At 44.5% G+C, this 16,009-nt stretch overlaps 1 protein-coding gene across 1 annotated transcript; it reads left to right on the forward strand.

Moving 5' to 3' along the window:
- Positions 1 to 5,310: 5,310 nt before the first annotated feature.
- LOC138101376 (uncharacterized) lies at positions 5,311 to 15,768 on the forward strand. The gene is made up of 2 exons (XM_068999175.1): positions 5,311 to 5,800; positions 12,726 to 15,768. The coding sequence occupies exon 2, from the start codon at positions 12,729 to 12,731 to the stop codon at positions 15,060 to 15,062; it is 2,334 nt and encodes a 777-aa protein (XP_068855276.1). The 5' UTR covers positions 5,311 to 5,800; positions 12,726 to 12,728; the 3' UTR covers positions 15,063 to 15,768.
- The last annotated feature ends 241 nt before the right edge of the window (positions 15,769 to 16,009 follow it).

A 16,009-nucleotide genomic window follows, 5' to 3' on the forward strand; every position in this document is an offset into this window, starting at 1 on the left:
CTTCTCCCGATCCTCGGGCCTTTCCTGATGTGTTCTGTTCCCTGCCCAGGGTGAGGAGGAGAGGGACAGAGCGGTTTTGCTGGCACCAGGCACCTGGCCAGGCCCAGCCCACCCCAATAATCCCTGCGATCATTCACGCCACCATTACCCAGGCGCACGGCGGCTCCGGCTCCGCGGGCAGGCGGCTCCAGTAGTTCAAAGTGGGCAAATTGGGACGGAGTGAGAGGAAGCAGGTGCTGCCGGTGGGTGAAATGTCTCTGCTGCGAGCTGCCTGGGAAAGGAGGAGGGAGAACCTAGTGCAAAGGAAAGGGGAGAGAAAGAGGGACAAGGCTGGAGCTGGGAAGGAAGCGGAGATGGCCAAGGGGCAGCTGAGCATTTTGCTTTCCCACTCTGTGGGGGGAAAGAAAGCGCTGTCAAATCCATCCAGGAAAAGAGAGGAGAAATAGCAGGTGGTGGAAATCGCCGGCAATTTGGATGCAATTTGTCTGTCTGAAGTGCAGACGCCGACAGACACGGAGCACCGCCGGACGCCTGCTGGCGCTGCGCTGTGTCCTGCTCTGGCTGCAGCCCGCCTGGCGAGACCCCCAGCAGCAGCGGCCCGGGGGCGGCGGGTCGGGCAGCAGCCAATCGGAAGCGTCGCAGCGTGCGGCAGCCAATAGGAGCCCTGGCTACTCCGGCAGCCAATGGAAAGCGCCGTTCCCTGAGGGACCAGGCCCAGCTCGAAGCCCCTCACAGCGGCTTCGTTTTTTGGGACGTTTGTGGAAAGTTCGGAGTTCATTTCTTTTTTCTTTAGCGCACCTTTTCCAGGACAGGAGGGATTCCGGCGCCGCTTCGTGCCGGTAGGGAGCGGGAGAACGCGGCGGCGGGCGGCGGGTGGCGAGGGCCGTCGGCGAGACGGGGCTTGGGCCGCCTGCGGTGTGCGATCTCCCGAGAGCAGCGGGGAGCGGCGGCGGGCGGGGCGCTGTGGGAGCCGGCGCATGTCCCCGAATGAGCCACCCGGCGCAACGCGCGAGGTGCCAATGAAATAAAATAGAACACGGTAAAGTGAAAAGCATCTTCTGCCAAATAATATATCAACAGACCATCTATCTAAGTGGTACAAGAACATAGTTTCATTGTGCTCTGGATGAATGTCATCTTTGTTATTGCAGAACTAAGTTAAGAATATTAAGTCTAATGATGCAATTTTATTTTTAGTCTATTTGATTTTATAAGTTACTAATCTGAGTCATGTATGCTTATAGTTTTCTCTCTTATTAACAAAGACAATTCAATATCCAGTTCATGATTATAGTATAGTTTTGAACCACTCAATAGTAATTTTTCTTTTGGAATATGTGTGATAATTTCAAGGTGAGACATCTACATAATGCATTGGACACGTATTTGTATATTTGCAGTTAAAGTAACATGCTTTAAATTTGTGTGCATGTATATAAAGTACATATACTTAAGGAAGAGATCATAAAGAGATAAGGTACCTTTCAATCAATTTGAATTGTAGGCGGGGTAATTTTTGTTTCTTCTTGTAGGTGATTAGTTTTAAATCTTTTAAAGCAGTATGTTTGTCTGACAGGCCACTCATGCTATTTTATTGATGTCTAGAAGGGACATCTTTTGCTGGCTTCTGACTCCATAGACAAAATAAAACCTCGAGATCATCTCAAACAAGGATAGATGAGGAAAAGAAAGAAAAACTCTAGCATCAGTGATAGTAAATTAGATATTGAGGCTACGTGGCCTAGGCAACTTACTCATTAAGTTTATAATGAATTTATAAGCTTATGATGACTGGGTTGCTCTAGATTTTCAGCTGTCACAATTTGCAGCATTGCTGTTAGGTTCACTAAAACTGAGCCGTAACTCTTTATTTGAATGTAAAATTCTGAATTTCAAAATGACCTCGGAAACCTAGTGTTGGAAACAGGTTTTAAATTATCCTCCAATTCCATAAAGGTTTTTATTTTACAGAACTAACCAAGAGTTACACGAATACAGTTTATAAAGCGTGTGTTTGCAGATGGGTCACAGTCCTTTCAGCTCTGGACTTCATGATGCCAGGAGAAGTCGGAAACTACACAGTATTTGTGAATGCAAGACTTTGCATTTAGATAGGTTTGAGCTGAACGATCTGAAAAAGCTCCCATAAGCACAGAACTCCTTACTGTCTGTGTGTTTGAGAAGGCTGAAGAGCTCTGTTTATTGCCACAAAGGGCCTGGAATAAATTATGTTTAGTAAATTGGCCCCAGGTTTTCTTGTTTCAGACAGTAGCTTCAGAGCAATCTGTTTTATAGGCTCCACTAAATCTGACCAATTGCAGGGAGGTGACACCTCATTTCAGAGATGTGGCATCCCACATGTGCCAGTCAGGTCCAGCCCCTCTCTCTGTCAGGATGGCCGGGCACCAGCAGTTCAGCTTTCTGTCTTTTGGCATTTAACCTACGGCCTGTTCCCAATTTATGGGCCCCGCAGGGAGGTCCTAGCAGGATGGAGCCAGGCTGCTCAGCCCCTCCTCAGCCTTGTGCCTCCCACCCCTACATGGGGCAAATAAAAGCTTCTTTATTCCATTGGAAATGCCCCTGTTTCAGCGAGGTGTATGCCTGGCTTCCTTCCCTGGTCGGTCTTGCAGGTGATAATGAACACAGTGCGGTGCTATTTCCTAGCTGAAGCCAAGGTGGGAAACCAGCTTTAGCCTCAGCATTTTTCATTTCAGACTCTTTTTCCTCAGTTATTTTGGATCTGTTCATGGTGAGGAGGTTTTACAATGTGTTGGTCCTTAGCTGAAGTATCGAAGAACTGAACAAACCAGTAATTTTTCCTTCTCTGACCAAATTCTTCTTACTTTTGAGGGGAGGAAGGAATGGGGGAGTCAAATTTGCGTTTAGGTTTTATGTTTTATTTCTGCCCGTGGAACTGTTTGCTACTGAGCTGCGTGACCGTGGGTCTTTTCAGCACAGGACACTGATTGACATTGCATGTGTTACAGAGAGGAAGGGCATTTCCTGACGATTAATGGCAAGTTAGTTGGCCTGAAGTTCATTAACCTGAGCTAGACTGTTGGAAGGACTCTGTGTGGAATTGTATTAGAGGATCATCATAAACTAAAAATATATGTGACAATCTGGCCAGATTGCAATGAATCTAAAGACAGGACAGGGTTGGCTCGAGCTCACAGAGCAGCTGCCTCGAGTGTAAACTAACTGCCTTGTGAAAGCAAATGGTTTTTCACAGACTTTATTCAAATAAAAGGGGAAAAGGAAAAAAAAACCCAACCAAAACAAAGGAAGGTTCCCATTAGCAAAAAAAGCCTACATGAAAAAGTGAGGTTGTGAGCTATGGCCGAAGGCCCGAGTTTGGTGCTGATTCTCAATCAATTCAGCAAATGACAGTGCATTGACACAACTGGTTTTTTAGTCAAATTTAGTCCTGATTCTTCACAGTAATTTGCCTCAAGAAAATGAGCCCCATATCCTTTGGTGAGTTCCCTGTTGGCTGAGGCCCAGACCTTCAGGCCATGACTTCTCAACATACTTGCAGTGAGACTGGCTCCCTCTTAATTGCTTCTTTTTGAAGTATGGTTTGTCACTATCATCCTGCTGAAGATGAACAGGGCTGGTGTCTCATTTTCACATATTCTTCCCCCTCCTCCCCTCTCCTTCTTTTCCCCTTTTTCACCTCTAAATAAATTTCTTAAAGGCGATTTAACCCTGGGATGGTCTAATCCACTTCCGTCCTTCGTGGTCCACCCTCAAATAGATGTGTTGGCACAGAAGAAGTTAAGGGTGTTCTCTTAGGATCTGATACTGTAATAAAGGGAAGAGAAAGATGAAACAGGCATTTCATGTTTGTCTGTTTTCTCTCCATGTCATTTCATGAACGTGTACTCACGCTTGGCCAAGAGTAGTGCATTCAGACACTGAATATGAGTGTTGAAGAGGGGACTGAGAAGAAAGAAGCTTAGTGTTCTGCAATAGGAATTATGCTTTGGGGATTTTACGGATTGTTTCCCTCTTTTTCACCATCATGCTTTTCTTGCACACTTCCTTGTCTTTTGCTACTGAGCGAAAGTCTGGAGGCTCAGAAAGCCCATCTGAGCAAGATTTCCTGTGTCAGAGAGAACTGAAGGGATTCTGTTTCCATCCTTTCATGCCAGGAAGGATGAACTGCCTGTATCAGGAGGTGCTGAATTGGTTCTGGGTGCTGCTGTAGCTCACAGAATTGCAAGACCTAGTGCTGCAGGAGTTCAAATAACAGACCAGTGGAAAGGCTCAGGGGCCACAAGCTGTGCTGCATCTCTCATGGACTTGCGAGGAACCTCTCCTTTGGTGTCTGTGCAAGTGCTGGCTGCTGTGGGCACTAGGATTGCTCTTTTAATCAGGCAGCTCCAGTACCTTTCAGAAAAGAATTTTCATGGCACATCATGAGCCATTAATCTCTCGACTAACCATAACATTTCCTTACTCCTTGGTTTTCCAGCATTACTCAAACACTGACATTTGTCATTTCACCAGCCATCTCCCTTGACCTCTAGCATCAGGCACTTGCAGGGGGAAGGATCTGGTCTCACAAATATTTTCATACTCTGATCTCTGTGATTTATTAACCGTGAAGTTTTGCCTTCAGAACTCAAGATGCCGTTTCAAATAATTTCACGTGCAAAAGTCGAGTTATTGGGCAAAAGGGATCCTTGATAGCTGGGTACAAAGGACAGCAGGACTGCTGTTGCTGTTTTCTTTTCAACTCCTGTGCTGGCTGTGTGACCTTGAGGAAATAGGTTCATTGCAGCTTTATGGTTCCGTTTTTGCATAGGGAAAATAAGGGCAGTGATAATTGCTTTCGTTTGTAAAACACTTTAAGATTTATGGACTACGAATGATTCTTACTAAGTGAAAAGTGTTGCAAAGCTGGCTTAGTTGCACACTGTGCTAACAAAATCCCATATCAGCCTATTGACCCCAGCCTGAAACACTCATTAAAGTTTATAGGACATTTTGGTGGATGAGTTGAGGCAGTTATTCTGCTGGAAATATCATACTGAAAGCACTTTTAAATCCATCATCCGCTTTGACTTTTTTCTCTATTAAAACTAAACACAACTGCTTGCTCTGTCCAGTTTTCTTAGTTTATTTATGAAAAGTTTTTGATGGATATGGATATGTACTCACTGTTAACTCAGCTTGTACCCCCATGGCATCTGAGACATTACAGTTCATTCTAGTCATAGCATAAACACACAATAGCTGTTGTACTGAGACAAAAAGAGCTATAAAACATATAAGATATCCAATGGACTGGTATTAACTATCAAGTTGCATGGTCACTTTTGAATGTCAGATGTTCTTTTTATGGATACTGCATTAATTTAATTTGTGCTTAAACTTTAGCTAGGCTAGACACTGGTGTCTGAAAAGTTTACATATTTTTCCAATGTCAAAATGTGTAAGTTTAGTATTAAGGAAACAAAACATATTTACTTGTACTAGAGGAAAAATACTTTTGTAGCAAAGAAATTAACTGAGGTGCTCCTTAAAGATAGGTCTGGCTTGCTTACAGAATTGTTACTTATGCAGTAAAGCAGATCTGCAGATGTTTTCTTTTTTTCTTCCAGATCAAACTTGGATTGTTTGAAAAGTGGGGAGATACTTCACCATAGTACAAAAGAAGATACAGAAGAGGAGAGCAGAATGAGAGCTTTGCAAGTGCCACGTGCCTGCAGCCTGCTGTCTTTAGTGATGCTGTTCCTTCCAGTCACTGGAATGTCAAAACAAAATATCCCAAGACTGAAGCTTTCCTATAAAGGTAAACTTTTCAGAAGTTTTTCTGATTCTGCCACTTTCGTTTTGATGTGATACTGCCAGCAGTTCTTTTGTATTACTAACCAGGAAATACATAATAGAAGCCTTAAAGATGGATGAATTCTGCCTCGGGGCAGTATTAAAATCTGGGCTTTTTGTTGTGTCGGGGCACATGTTTCTGAAGTATAACTGTCTTTTAAAAGTATTATTTCTGTTTGCTCCAAGAGGATGTTAACAGACTCTACATAAATTAGAGGGGAGTGGTACTTGAAACACTCTGAGGTGCATTGGAGACATTCCTATGTGGCTGGTGGGGATGATGTGAGACATGGAGGACGTTCACACCTTCCTACAGCATCAGAGGAAGTTGAGAGAGCTGACTCAAGTGTTTCAAGGGGACTGACATTTATTTTTGTAATAATTCTTTTTCTATCACTAAGTGGGTATGTTAAACTCTTCATAGGTGGTTTTCTTTCTCCTTGCCTCTTTGGATCACAAAAGCGTGTTTCTCTGCAGAATTTCTTAGTCTTGTGTGTAGTTCTTGTTAAGAATGGTACCGAGGGATTTCAACACAGACATATTTATGTATTAATGGACAAGCTTTTAAAGAAGGTAGATTTCTTTTTGCTTTGAATGTACAGCACACCTGCACAGGCACAGAGGTGTGTCACTGATACTTTCTTCTTTAGTGAAAACAAATGCTCTCCCATTAGTTATGTTTCAGCTGTGTCAGCACCTTGCCCTTATGGGAGCTATTTCTGCTCTGTTTTTCAAACTTATGTCTTCCTATGCATTGCAGAGTTACACTCAGGATGGTGTGATGGGACAGGCTGTAAAGCCTTCATTGGGGCTTATGATATGTTTATCATGAGTTTAACACCCAGAGAAATTTATTGAGTAAGCAGAATGACTTGCTATTTATTTACAAGCTTCTCTTTTGCTAGATTTGCGTGCCACTGGGCATGCTATTCCACTGTGTATATAAATGTGTTTGGATGTGTTTGTGTGAGAGAGACAGAGGAAGCAAGATCAAGGGATCTTGACAACATTTTTATTACTTTGGGAAACAGTTGCACTCACTGAAGCCAATGAATAGAGAAACTGAAAGACCTGACGTGAGTTACGAAAGTTAGCAGTAAAACCCTCCTAACATACAGCCGGCCTTCTCACAGCCAGGCCTTTTGAGATAATTCCCAAAAGCAGCATGTACCACATGGCGACGGCATTTATTGTGGATTTGACACTCACGATTAGTGAATTCCTCTCAACTTCAAAAGCAGATAGCCTTTGGCAAAATCCTGATGGATGCCTTTGGCAGGTAAAGAGGGGGAGAAAGAAAAATTATTGAGGTCAACACAGGGGAAAAAAAATGGCTGAAATCTTAGTTTAAAATAGTGGCAGAGACCTGCTGGGAACAGTTGGGGAAATGCCTGAGCTCGTTTAAAAAGATGATGAGCAGATGATTGATATTTAGGCCCTGACCCAAACTTTTATTAGCAACTTTATAAACCTTTCAGTTTGGCTTGAGGGATACCGTTTCCTGTCCAAACTTATTCACCTATATCCCCGTAGGGGGGGAAAATCAACAACAGATGCAGATGCAAAATAGCACATAAATCTTAATTTTGAGAGCTGTGATGGAACTGAAAAGTCGGAAGAAAGAGAATTACCAGAATTTATTGTGCTTTGTCTTACTTTCTTGGGGGGTTGGAAGGTGTATATTTTTCCACATGGAACAAGAAAAAATTTAATGCTGTTTTTTCACACTTATGTACTGTAAATGATTCCAGTATGGCTTATCATAATCAAACTATATATTTGTGTGTTGACAACAGGATATCACATATACTGAGTATTTAATATAGTTGTGAGAATTAAGTCTACCTTCCTCCCCCCAAATCTTTCAGACAAAACAATTCCAAGGTTTCTGAGAATAAGATGTAGGAGAAATGAACTGTTTTGCCAGTTGTCATAAAATTGTTAGTCATGTCACTGACAAGTCCTGGCATCTCTGTTCTTTGGAATTAATACTTGAACTATCATGAAGAGGAGAATACAGGGCTCTTCTCCTTCTTTATGGAAAACAGATGAGAACTGGCCACGTCAGGCAGTTCCAAAAACCTGGTCACACGTGTCTTTGAAGGGAAGGTTTCGTCTCCTTTCATGTGCAATGAGTTTATGGCATAGCTCCATCTTCCCAGAAGAGCTGAGCATTTGCTGGGGCAGGAGAGCTGGAAGTAAGCAGGACTTTGCAGTTACTGAATTTTCCAGTTGCATCAATCAGTGGTGGATGGAGGAAGAGGGAGAGGGTAGGGTGGTTAAAGATGTGTCTATAACTGCAGGAGTGCTTCAATAAACCACAGCATGTCAAAGCTCCTTTGTGTTCAAACAGCAATTAAAATTTTAGACCTTCTCTGAATGGCAGCTATAGGTTTCCTTCTTCTCAAGGTCGTCATCTTAACGAATGGGAATCTGTGCAGGAAATGTTAAGATATTCCAGTGAGTGATGTCGGGATCAATGTAAAGTCGTACAATGGATTTCCTTTATTGTTTGTCCCAGTCTAAAGATGTGTTCTAAAAAACTGTGCATGTATAAAACTAAAACTACACACAAATCAATTAAAATACGTTGTAGTACAGAGTCAAAGTCATATATTCTCCACCTGTGTTAATCAAATCCACTATGATCTTTAATCACGTATCTCATCTTTTCACATTTTCCCATATCCATTAGTTGAAAAATACTCTTATTCACTCAGACTTAAGTTAGATACTTGTTCATGTCATTACTATCCCAGAAATTGTCACTCCTCTTGTGATGTTTTTAGGGTGCTCTCAGTGCATATACCTTACTTAATCTGTGTATCTTAGATACTTCTACAAGATTGAGGTGCTTTTATTACTGTAGTTTTAATATTAGGAGAAGGTAACAAACTGTCTTCTAATAGAAGATTAGGATCTTTAGAAAACCAGGGGATGATTTTGAGTAATATTCCATATTTTAACTCTCTTTGCCTAGTACTCTTTCAGTCTTAAGACCGACAGTGTGTATTTATCACTCATTTTCATGTAGATGGAGATAACCTGTGACCTTCATCCAAACTGCAGAACTCCACAACCACAGCTTCCCTAAGCAGCACATCCTTGTTGTCTGCTGCCTCATTTAACATCCTCATTCCAACCTCTAGAGCAGATGCAGAAGGTTTTCATACACCAGTCTAATTCATTCATGTCATTTTCAGGACAGCATCAGTTCTGTTACTAAAGAATGGAAGGCTCTGTGTCCTAATTCTCGTATGTTTAATTCATACGGTGTAGACAGTCTTGTTTCTGTTTTATCTTCTGAGTAATAATTTTTCCTAATTCATTGGGAGGTCCTTCCATAAATATCGTGTGTGTCTTTTTAGATTTTACTTCATAGGGAGAAGTAAAGAATAGCCAGACCCAGAATGTTGATTGCCTTCTGAGAAAAAGAAGAAAAAAAATCAAATTTTTCTCAATTTGTGGCTATCCTAAAATTTTCCTGCAGAAAGAGAGAAATTGCAAATTTAACCCTATTGATTTGATTTACTTGGCTGCTTTTCATGGACATTTCAGTAAGTGTAGTCTGTGTTCTCAGTGAATGCATTTATATTACCAAAGCGTGCACCCTAGTTTCTTGGCTGGGGGGCATGCACCAGGCCAGATTTGGGCATTGTCACCAGTGATATCCACAAACATGTATCATTCCCGTGTGGGAATGTGGCCATTCCCCAGAGCAAACCATGCTTACTGTGACAGCCGTGACTTGGTCAGAGGACCAGGAATCCTGCACTGTGACACAGTACAGAGGAATAAGCACGACTGAAGGCAAGGTTTGGCTTTTAAAGCAGGATTTACTTAGCACTGTTCAAAACGACTATGGTAGTAATTTAAATCTAATAAACAAAAGCATTATTCTCAGCTGGTTTGTTTTTCTCCATATAGAATGAATTAAGGTGCAGTCTCACTCTCACTGAAGTCATGGCAAGAGTTTTTCCACTGAAGTAAATTGAAGCGAGATCAAATTCACACTCCTCACTTTTTTCATCTTACCTAAGTAAACTAAAGACAGGCAGTTCTTTCTCCTCTGCTGAAGGATGACCGTGCTAAACCATCAGCTCCACGTGGCAATTAGCCATGTTTAAGGATTGTTTAGTTTCCCGCAGTGTTTTGCACACAGGATTTTCTTCCCCCTAAGAGTGATCCATTCTTAAAACATGGTGAAAAAGCAAACAGAGAACATTTTGGTGCCAGGAATTCTTTTGAAAATTTGACTGGGTGAGTACATTTCCTTAATGTTCAAAAATTATCCTTTGAACATGCTATTTAACAGTGTCAAGCATTCTGTTCTCTATATTGCTTTTGCTTTAAACCTGTTTCATTTTATAACTGATGAGATGCTTAACTGTTGCATCACAGCAGTTAGTTTGTTCAGTTTCAGTACAGCTGGCTTATTTCCATGTCATGCATCATTTAATTATACATCTAAAACGTAGTTAAAACTGTACAGCTCACTTAAGCTGTCTGTGACACTGCAGTAATCCCAGTACCCTGACGGGGTGTTGCACAGCTATGACTGGTTGGAATGTGGTAAACTGGTGATGTGTAAGAGAGCCTAGAAATGAGCTTGCATTTTGCAGCTGTGCTTGCTCTACTAGAAGAGGAAGTAAAACCAGAAAAAAACTGCTCTTGTGGCAATATCAGCGTCTGTAAATCTGAATGCTTAATGAAAATCAAGGAAAATGTGCTGAGTGAGGAAGTGGTGCTTTTCCCTTGTTTGTCGTTTAATTAATTTTTGGTGGTCTGTTATTTGTCAGAAAAATCTATCTCTATGGAAAAACATGAAGTGTTTATGTGAGAGTGAAGATCCTAGTATTGGATGATTGTCTAGATATGCAAAAGACTTTGCCTGTTTTGTCTCAAAAATGCTTTCTGGAGGCAGTGATCATTGAGACTTAAAATGTACCCTAGCTTGAAGATGGATGGGTGCTGCTGTCCATGTGTATATGCCGTCGACTGAGTATAAACTTGAAGGCATTTATTACATCTTAGTAATGGGAAAAGCAGCAAATTTCTTGCAGACATTTTTTTTCCTTTTTTAAGCTAGTGAACTTGAAGGTCAGATTCAACTCTATGTTGCATTTTCTGTCATATAATTATCATATATATCATGTCCTGAAGAGCAGCCTCCAGTCAGTGACATCAACAGCTTACATAGCAGTTGAACTAAGAATAACCTTGGAGAACTGACCCATGTCAAGCTCTTATGAGTGTAAACTGTTGATGTCACTGACTGGAGGCTGTTTTTTCATGATCACAGAAGGGCCTCAATTGGATAAAAGAAGAATTGTGTTCAAAAAATACGAAACTATTCTGCTGAATGTTCACTTTACTATATCTCAGAAGATGAGAGGAAACAAAACTGAAAGAGTAATACTTAACAAAGGATTTTTGCTCTCTTATAAAAAGAAGGACGGGACAACATCAAAAACAGCTTCCCTAGAAGAATGCAGGGAAGAGACATGATAAGTGGCATCAGCTTGGAAGAGGGATCAAAACTCTTTCTTTGATTACTTTTACTAATGACATCTGTTTAAGCAAATCCAATTCAGAGCAGTTTCAGAAATCCCAAACTTGTTCTCTTTCTGAGCACTATTTGGAGGGCACGATCTGCCTGACGTCAGTGTCTGTCTAGCAGTGGACATCTGTGGTCACTATGCAGGTGCTCGATTCACATCCTGTTTCTTTTTCCTCCCTCCCCATTTCTGCAGTTCCATTTCTAGGTGAGTTCCCCAAAGAAGAGCTGAGGAATATAGGGGATGACTCTTCCGTACTCACAGTCCTTTGGAGATAAATACACAGAGATAGCAGAAAGAGTCAGAATTTCCTTTATTTAACCAGCGCAACATCAAACAAGTCAGAGAGATTGGTTAACTCTGTTTAAGGCAGACAATTTTGAAGATGGTGGGAGTGACAGATGTACATCTTTGCTACAAATTTGAAAAAGGAGACATTCTACTTTCTGAACAAAATCCTGGCTATCCCAGAATTTTGCACTGTGTTGAACCATAGAGTTTTAAGAGCTGAGAGGTTGCTGAAGACACCAAAATTTTGTAATTAACTTACTGAGCCTCTTAAAGGAGGGTGTTAGATCTTCCTGTGCATCATTCAAGCAGCCTGGATTTCTTTCAGAAAGATTTCTCACTAAATCTGTAACAAAACATTAGCCTATATGACATACTGCCCCAAAAGTAATCAATATAAATATTATTAATAAAAAATGTCCCCCTCCAAGATTAAATAAAAGCTTACACCTATATACCAAGAGCATCCATGGATCATGTCACCCATATTTATATTTGACAAGGGTTTGTGTGGGAGGGCGCTTGTGCCTGCTTTGTACAGGGAAGCTCTGGGGTTCCCAGGTTCACGACTGATGGGTCTGCACTTTGCGTCTCTTGAGGCTTTGGGTGCCCAGGGCCATGATGAGTTCCCGGGCTGGGGATGGTGGGTGGGGCTGGCCTGTGATGCGCTCTGGGGCCTGTGACAGCACAGGGGCCGTGTCACAATGGGGGCAGCTATTAAAGGCCCCATGGGTTGCCGCTGCCCCAGTAGAGCCTGGGCAAGCGGTGAGTGCACACAGGCGGTGGGGAGGCAGGGCTGGGGGAGGGCTGGGGCAGAAGCGCCGGCACCCGGGGCGTGTGTTCTGTCCCTGCATCCAGGGCCCAGCCCCTGGTTGGGAGTGCCTTGCTCAGGCTCGGTGCTTGCTGGGGCAGCGGTGCAGGCCTTGCCTCCTGCCAGCTGCCGGGGGCCCTCTCCTTCCTGCTGCCACGTCCCTGTGGCTCCTGCCCCCCACTGGCTGCCTCCATGCTGGCCCTACTGAACCCCTTCTGTGTGTCCTCTTGCAGACCATGGCTTTATTGTCATTGCTCTTCGTGCTCGTGCAAAGCCTGATCCAGTACCCCCAGCCAGCTGGGGATGGGCTGGATGAGGCCACGCACCGGCGAATGCAGGAGCGTGAGGAGCTGCTTGACCGCGAGATGGCTCGGCTGCTGCAGGAGCTGGAGCAAGGGCCCCTGGAGCAGCAGGACGAGGGCTGGGGAGCCCTGCTCTTTGGTGCCCTGCAGCAGTGGCCATTCTGGGCTCTTGCTGGACTCCTGCTCCTCTTGGGCCTGTGGTTTAGCTGCAGGAGGAGTCCTGAAGCCAGCGAAACCAACAGCAGCGGCAAGGACCAGAGCTCCTGCAAGACCTTGGGAGAGGAGAAGGAAAAAGAAAAGGAAGAAGACAGTTTGGATTCCAAGGGAGATGGAGAAACCATAGATGTGACTGTGGAGGCAGATGACAGCGGCAGTGGAAATGAAGGAGAAGGCAGTCCTGTGGCTGCAAATGAAGGAGACGATGATGATGCCAATGAACGAGATGAAGATGTGAAGTTGAAGAAAGACAGTGATGTTAAAAGTGACGATGGCCATGATGCAAAGAAAGATGAAGGCTGGAGTGATGGGAATATGCCAGGATACAATACTGCCGAAGGAAATGAACAAGAACCTGGCAATGTTACTGGAGGTGTGGAAGACCTAGATGAAGTAAATGAAGGAGAAAACAAGGATGTGAAGGTGGAGCCAGACAAGGATGCTGGAAAGGAAGACGGAGATGGAAATGAAGAAAAAACCGATGATGCGTATATGAAGGCAGGCAACAGTGATGATGTAAATAAAGGAGTATACGAGGTAGATGGAAAGGAAGAAAAAGCAGATGTGAAGGTGCAGGAAAGCAGTGATGCCAGTGAACAACAAAGCAGTGATTGGATTGGGCAGGAAGACACCAGTGATGGTGGGAAGGCAATAGACCACAGTGGGTTTGCTGCAACTGAGGAAAAAACCACTCACCTTGGAAATGAAGAGACCAGTGTTGCAAACAGAGATGAGAAACAGGGTGATGCAAATGCGAATGGAGAGAAGAATGAAGATGCAAAAGAAGGAGAACAAGGTCATGTGGCTACCAGTGAAAAAGAAGGCTATGCTGGCAAGGGCAAAGGCAGCCGTGGTGGAATTGAAGAAGACGCCCGTGACGCTGGGAATAAGCGAGGGATCCTATTAGTGGATCGCATACAGTGTCCCGTCGAGGACGTGGAGAAAGGTCGCTCAGTGGCAGCTGAGCTGATGGAGAGCTTCACGCGTGTCTTTATTGACAGCGTGAGCAATAGTTTCTATCCGGTGCCTCAAGAAGCCATCGGGGTGGGCAGTGCCTTTGAGGGTTGGAGTCCCCGTGAGCAGGATGGGGTGTACCGCGTGCTGGTCCCACTGAATCCCCCACCGGGACACGCCTTCCACCTGGAGCTGAACAGTGCAGGGCAGATGGCAGCAAGGACCTTCTGCGTCCGTGTGGAGCTGGTGTGCACGTGCGAGAGGGAGCAGCTGGGCGAGAAGCTGTTGTGCTTCCTGCACCACTCGCAGGAGGAGCTGCGGTGGAAGCAGAAGCCCAGCCTCCTAGAGACACTCTGCACCGGCTCCTACCTGGACGTGGAGAAAACCTCCCACTGGTTCTACCAGCTGGTGAGATGCTCGTGGCTGCATTTGCCTCAGTCGTACTCATGGCACTTGGTGTTTCAGCCCCGCAGCCGGTCCTGCCAATTCCGGCTGAGCAAAGGCAAGAAGAGCCTGGTGGTGGAGATGTTGTTTGGGGTGCGCCACGGGGACTCCGACATCTTTGCGGTCAGCCAGCCCACAGAGGCCCAGACAGGCGGCTCCAGCATCTTTGTGAGCAGCCAGCCCGCCGACTCCATCGCAAGCACAGCGTGGCCTGAGACGTACGCTGTGGCAGAGGCAAAATTCTTCCAGCACGTCGCCAGGCAGGTGCCGTGTGAGAGCTTGCACCTGAAATGCCTGCAGCTCTTCACCTGCATCCTGAGGGGCACAGGTTTTTCCAGCTCGACCTGGAAGACTGTGGTCATGCACGTGCTGACCACCGTACCGCTGTCCCAGTGGCGCAGGAGGGAATTTGCACGGCGGCTGTGGGACATCATGGCATACCTGCGCCGCTGCCTGCAGTTGAAACGCCTGGAGCACTTTGTCCTAGGCAACCAGAGGCTTCCTGCAGAGATCAGCTTGCCGCCGGCAATGCGAGCGGTCGAGCCGCTCAACCTCTTTGAGCACCTGGCCCAAGATCCGGCCGCCCACGCAGAGGCGATGCGAGCTTACGGTCAGCTGCGATTTCGCCTCTGGATGCTGCTCTCCGGCCACTGAGAGGAATTCCCTGCACAGAGCTGTGCTGGGGGGGCTCACACCCGATGGCAGCCACGTGAGCACTGCATAATTCTTCCTTTTTTCACTGGCAATCCTGAAGCTGCTTTCCTGCTCCCGTGGATGGAAGATGCTGCGGCACACGGATTCACTGTGCAGACACACATCTCTGCATTGCCCTGCCCTTCACCTTCCAGTTTACCACGGTGCTGTTGTGATGTTCCTACGTCTACGAGGCAGAAACTGGCTCCACCTGCACATCCTTACAGAAGACTACGAACTGAGAGAGGTTGCTTGACACACCTCAAAGACATGAAACTGGCCTGTTAGGGACTTGATGTAGTTGTTCAGTGACCTGTAGCTCACTTTACCATAGGAGAATAGGTAGTCCAAATTTTTATAATAGGAATTCTTTATTAGCATTGCTTCCAGAGGTCCTTTATTATTATCAGTGTACAACTATTTTGCAAAGTTGGTCTTAGTTTAGGAAATTGAGCTACCCTACTATAGTAGATTGTCTCCTTTTCAGTAATATCTGGATAGCTATGTTTGGAAAATTAATAAAAGGAGAGAAGTGTCTCAAATTGCCTGAAACGTGACATTCTTTATATTTAAGCCTCTGTATCTTAGAGAACGTCGTTCCTATATACCTGCCTGAAATAATGCCATTTTGCAAACAGAGATGTTGGATATGTTGCGTGTGCTCTCTCTTGAGCAAACCCATAGAGATGCTTGAAGGTTGATGTGAAAATGCCCTGAAATGCCTGAAATTCTACAGCAGAGTACTCCTGAATTTTTTAGGAATCTTTGGAAAAGTGTTCTTTTCACAGTCACTTTTATAACTGTAATACCCTCCTGGGGAACAATTCCGTCCTGAAAGATGAACAGAGAAGTCCCTAACTGCAAAACATGTGGTTTAGTACACAGCTCTTTTCTGGGCTTCTCATAAC

Source organism: Aphelocoma coerulescens, unplaced genomic scaffold, assembly GCF_041296385.1.
Source record: "Aphelocoma coerulescens isolate FSJ_1873_10779 unplaced genomic scaffold, UR_Acoe_1.0 HiC_scaffold_257, whole genome shotgun sequence".
In the NCBI taxonomy this organism is placed as follows: domain Eukaryota; kingdom Metazoa; phylum Chordata; class Aves; order Passeriformes; family Corvidae; genus Aphelocoma; species Aphelocoma coerulescens.

What these genes read in the sequence shown, in the direction of transcription:
- LOC138101376 (XM_068999175.1), top strand. Translation starts at nt 12,729, where the DNA reads ATGGCTTTATTGTCATTGCTCTTCGTGCTCGTGCAAAGCCTGATCCAG.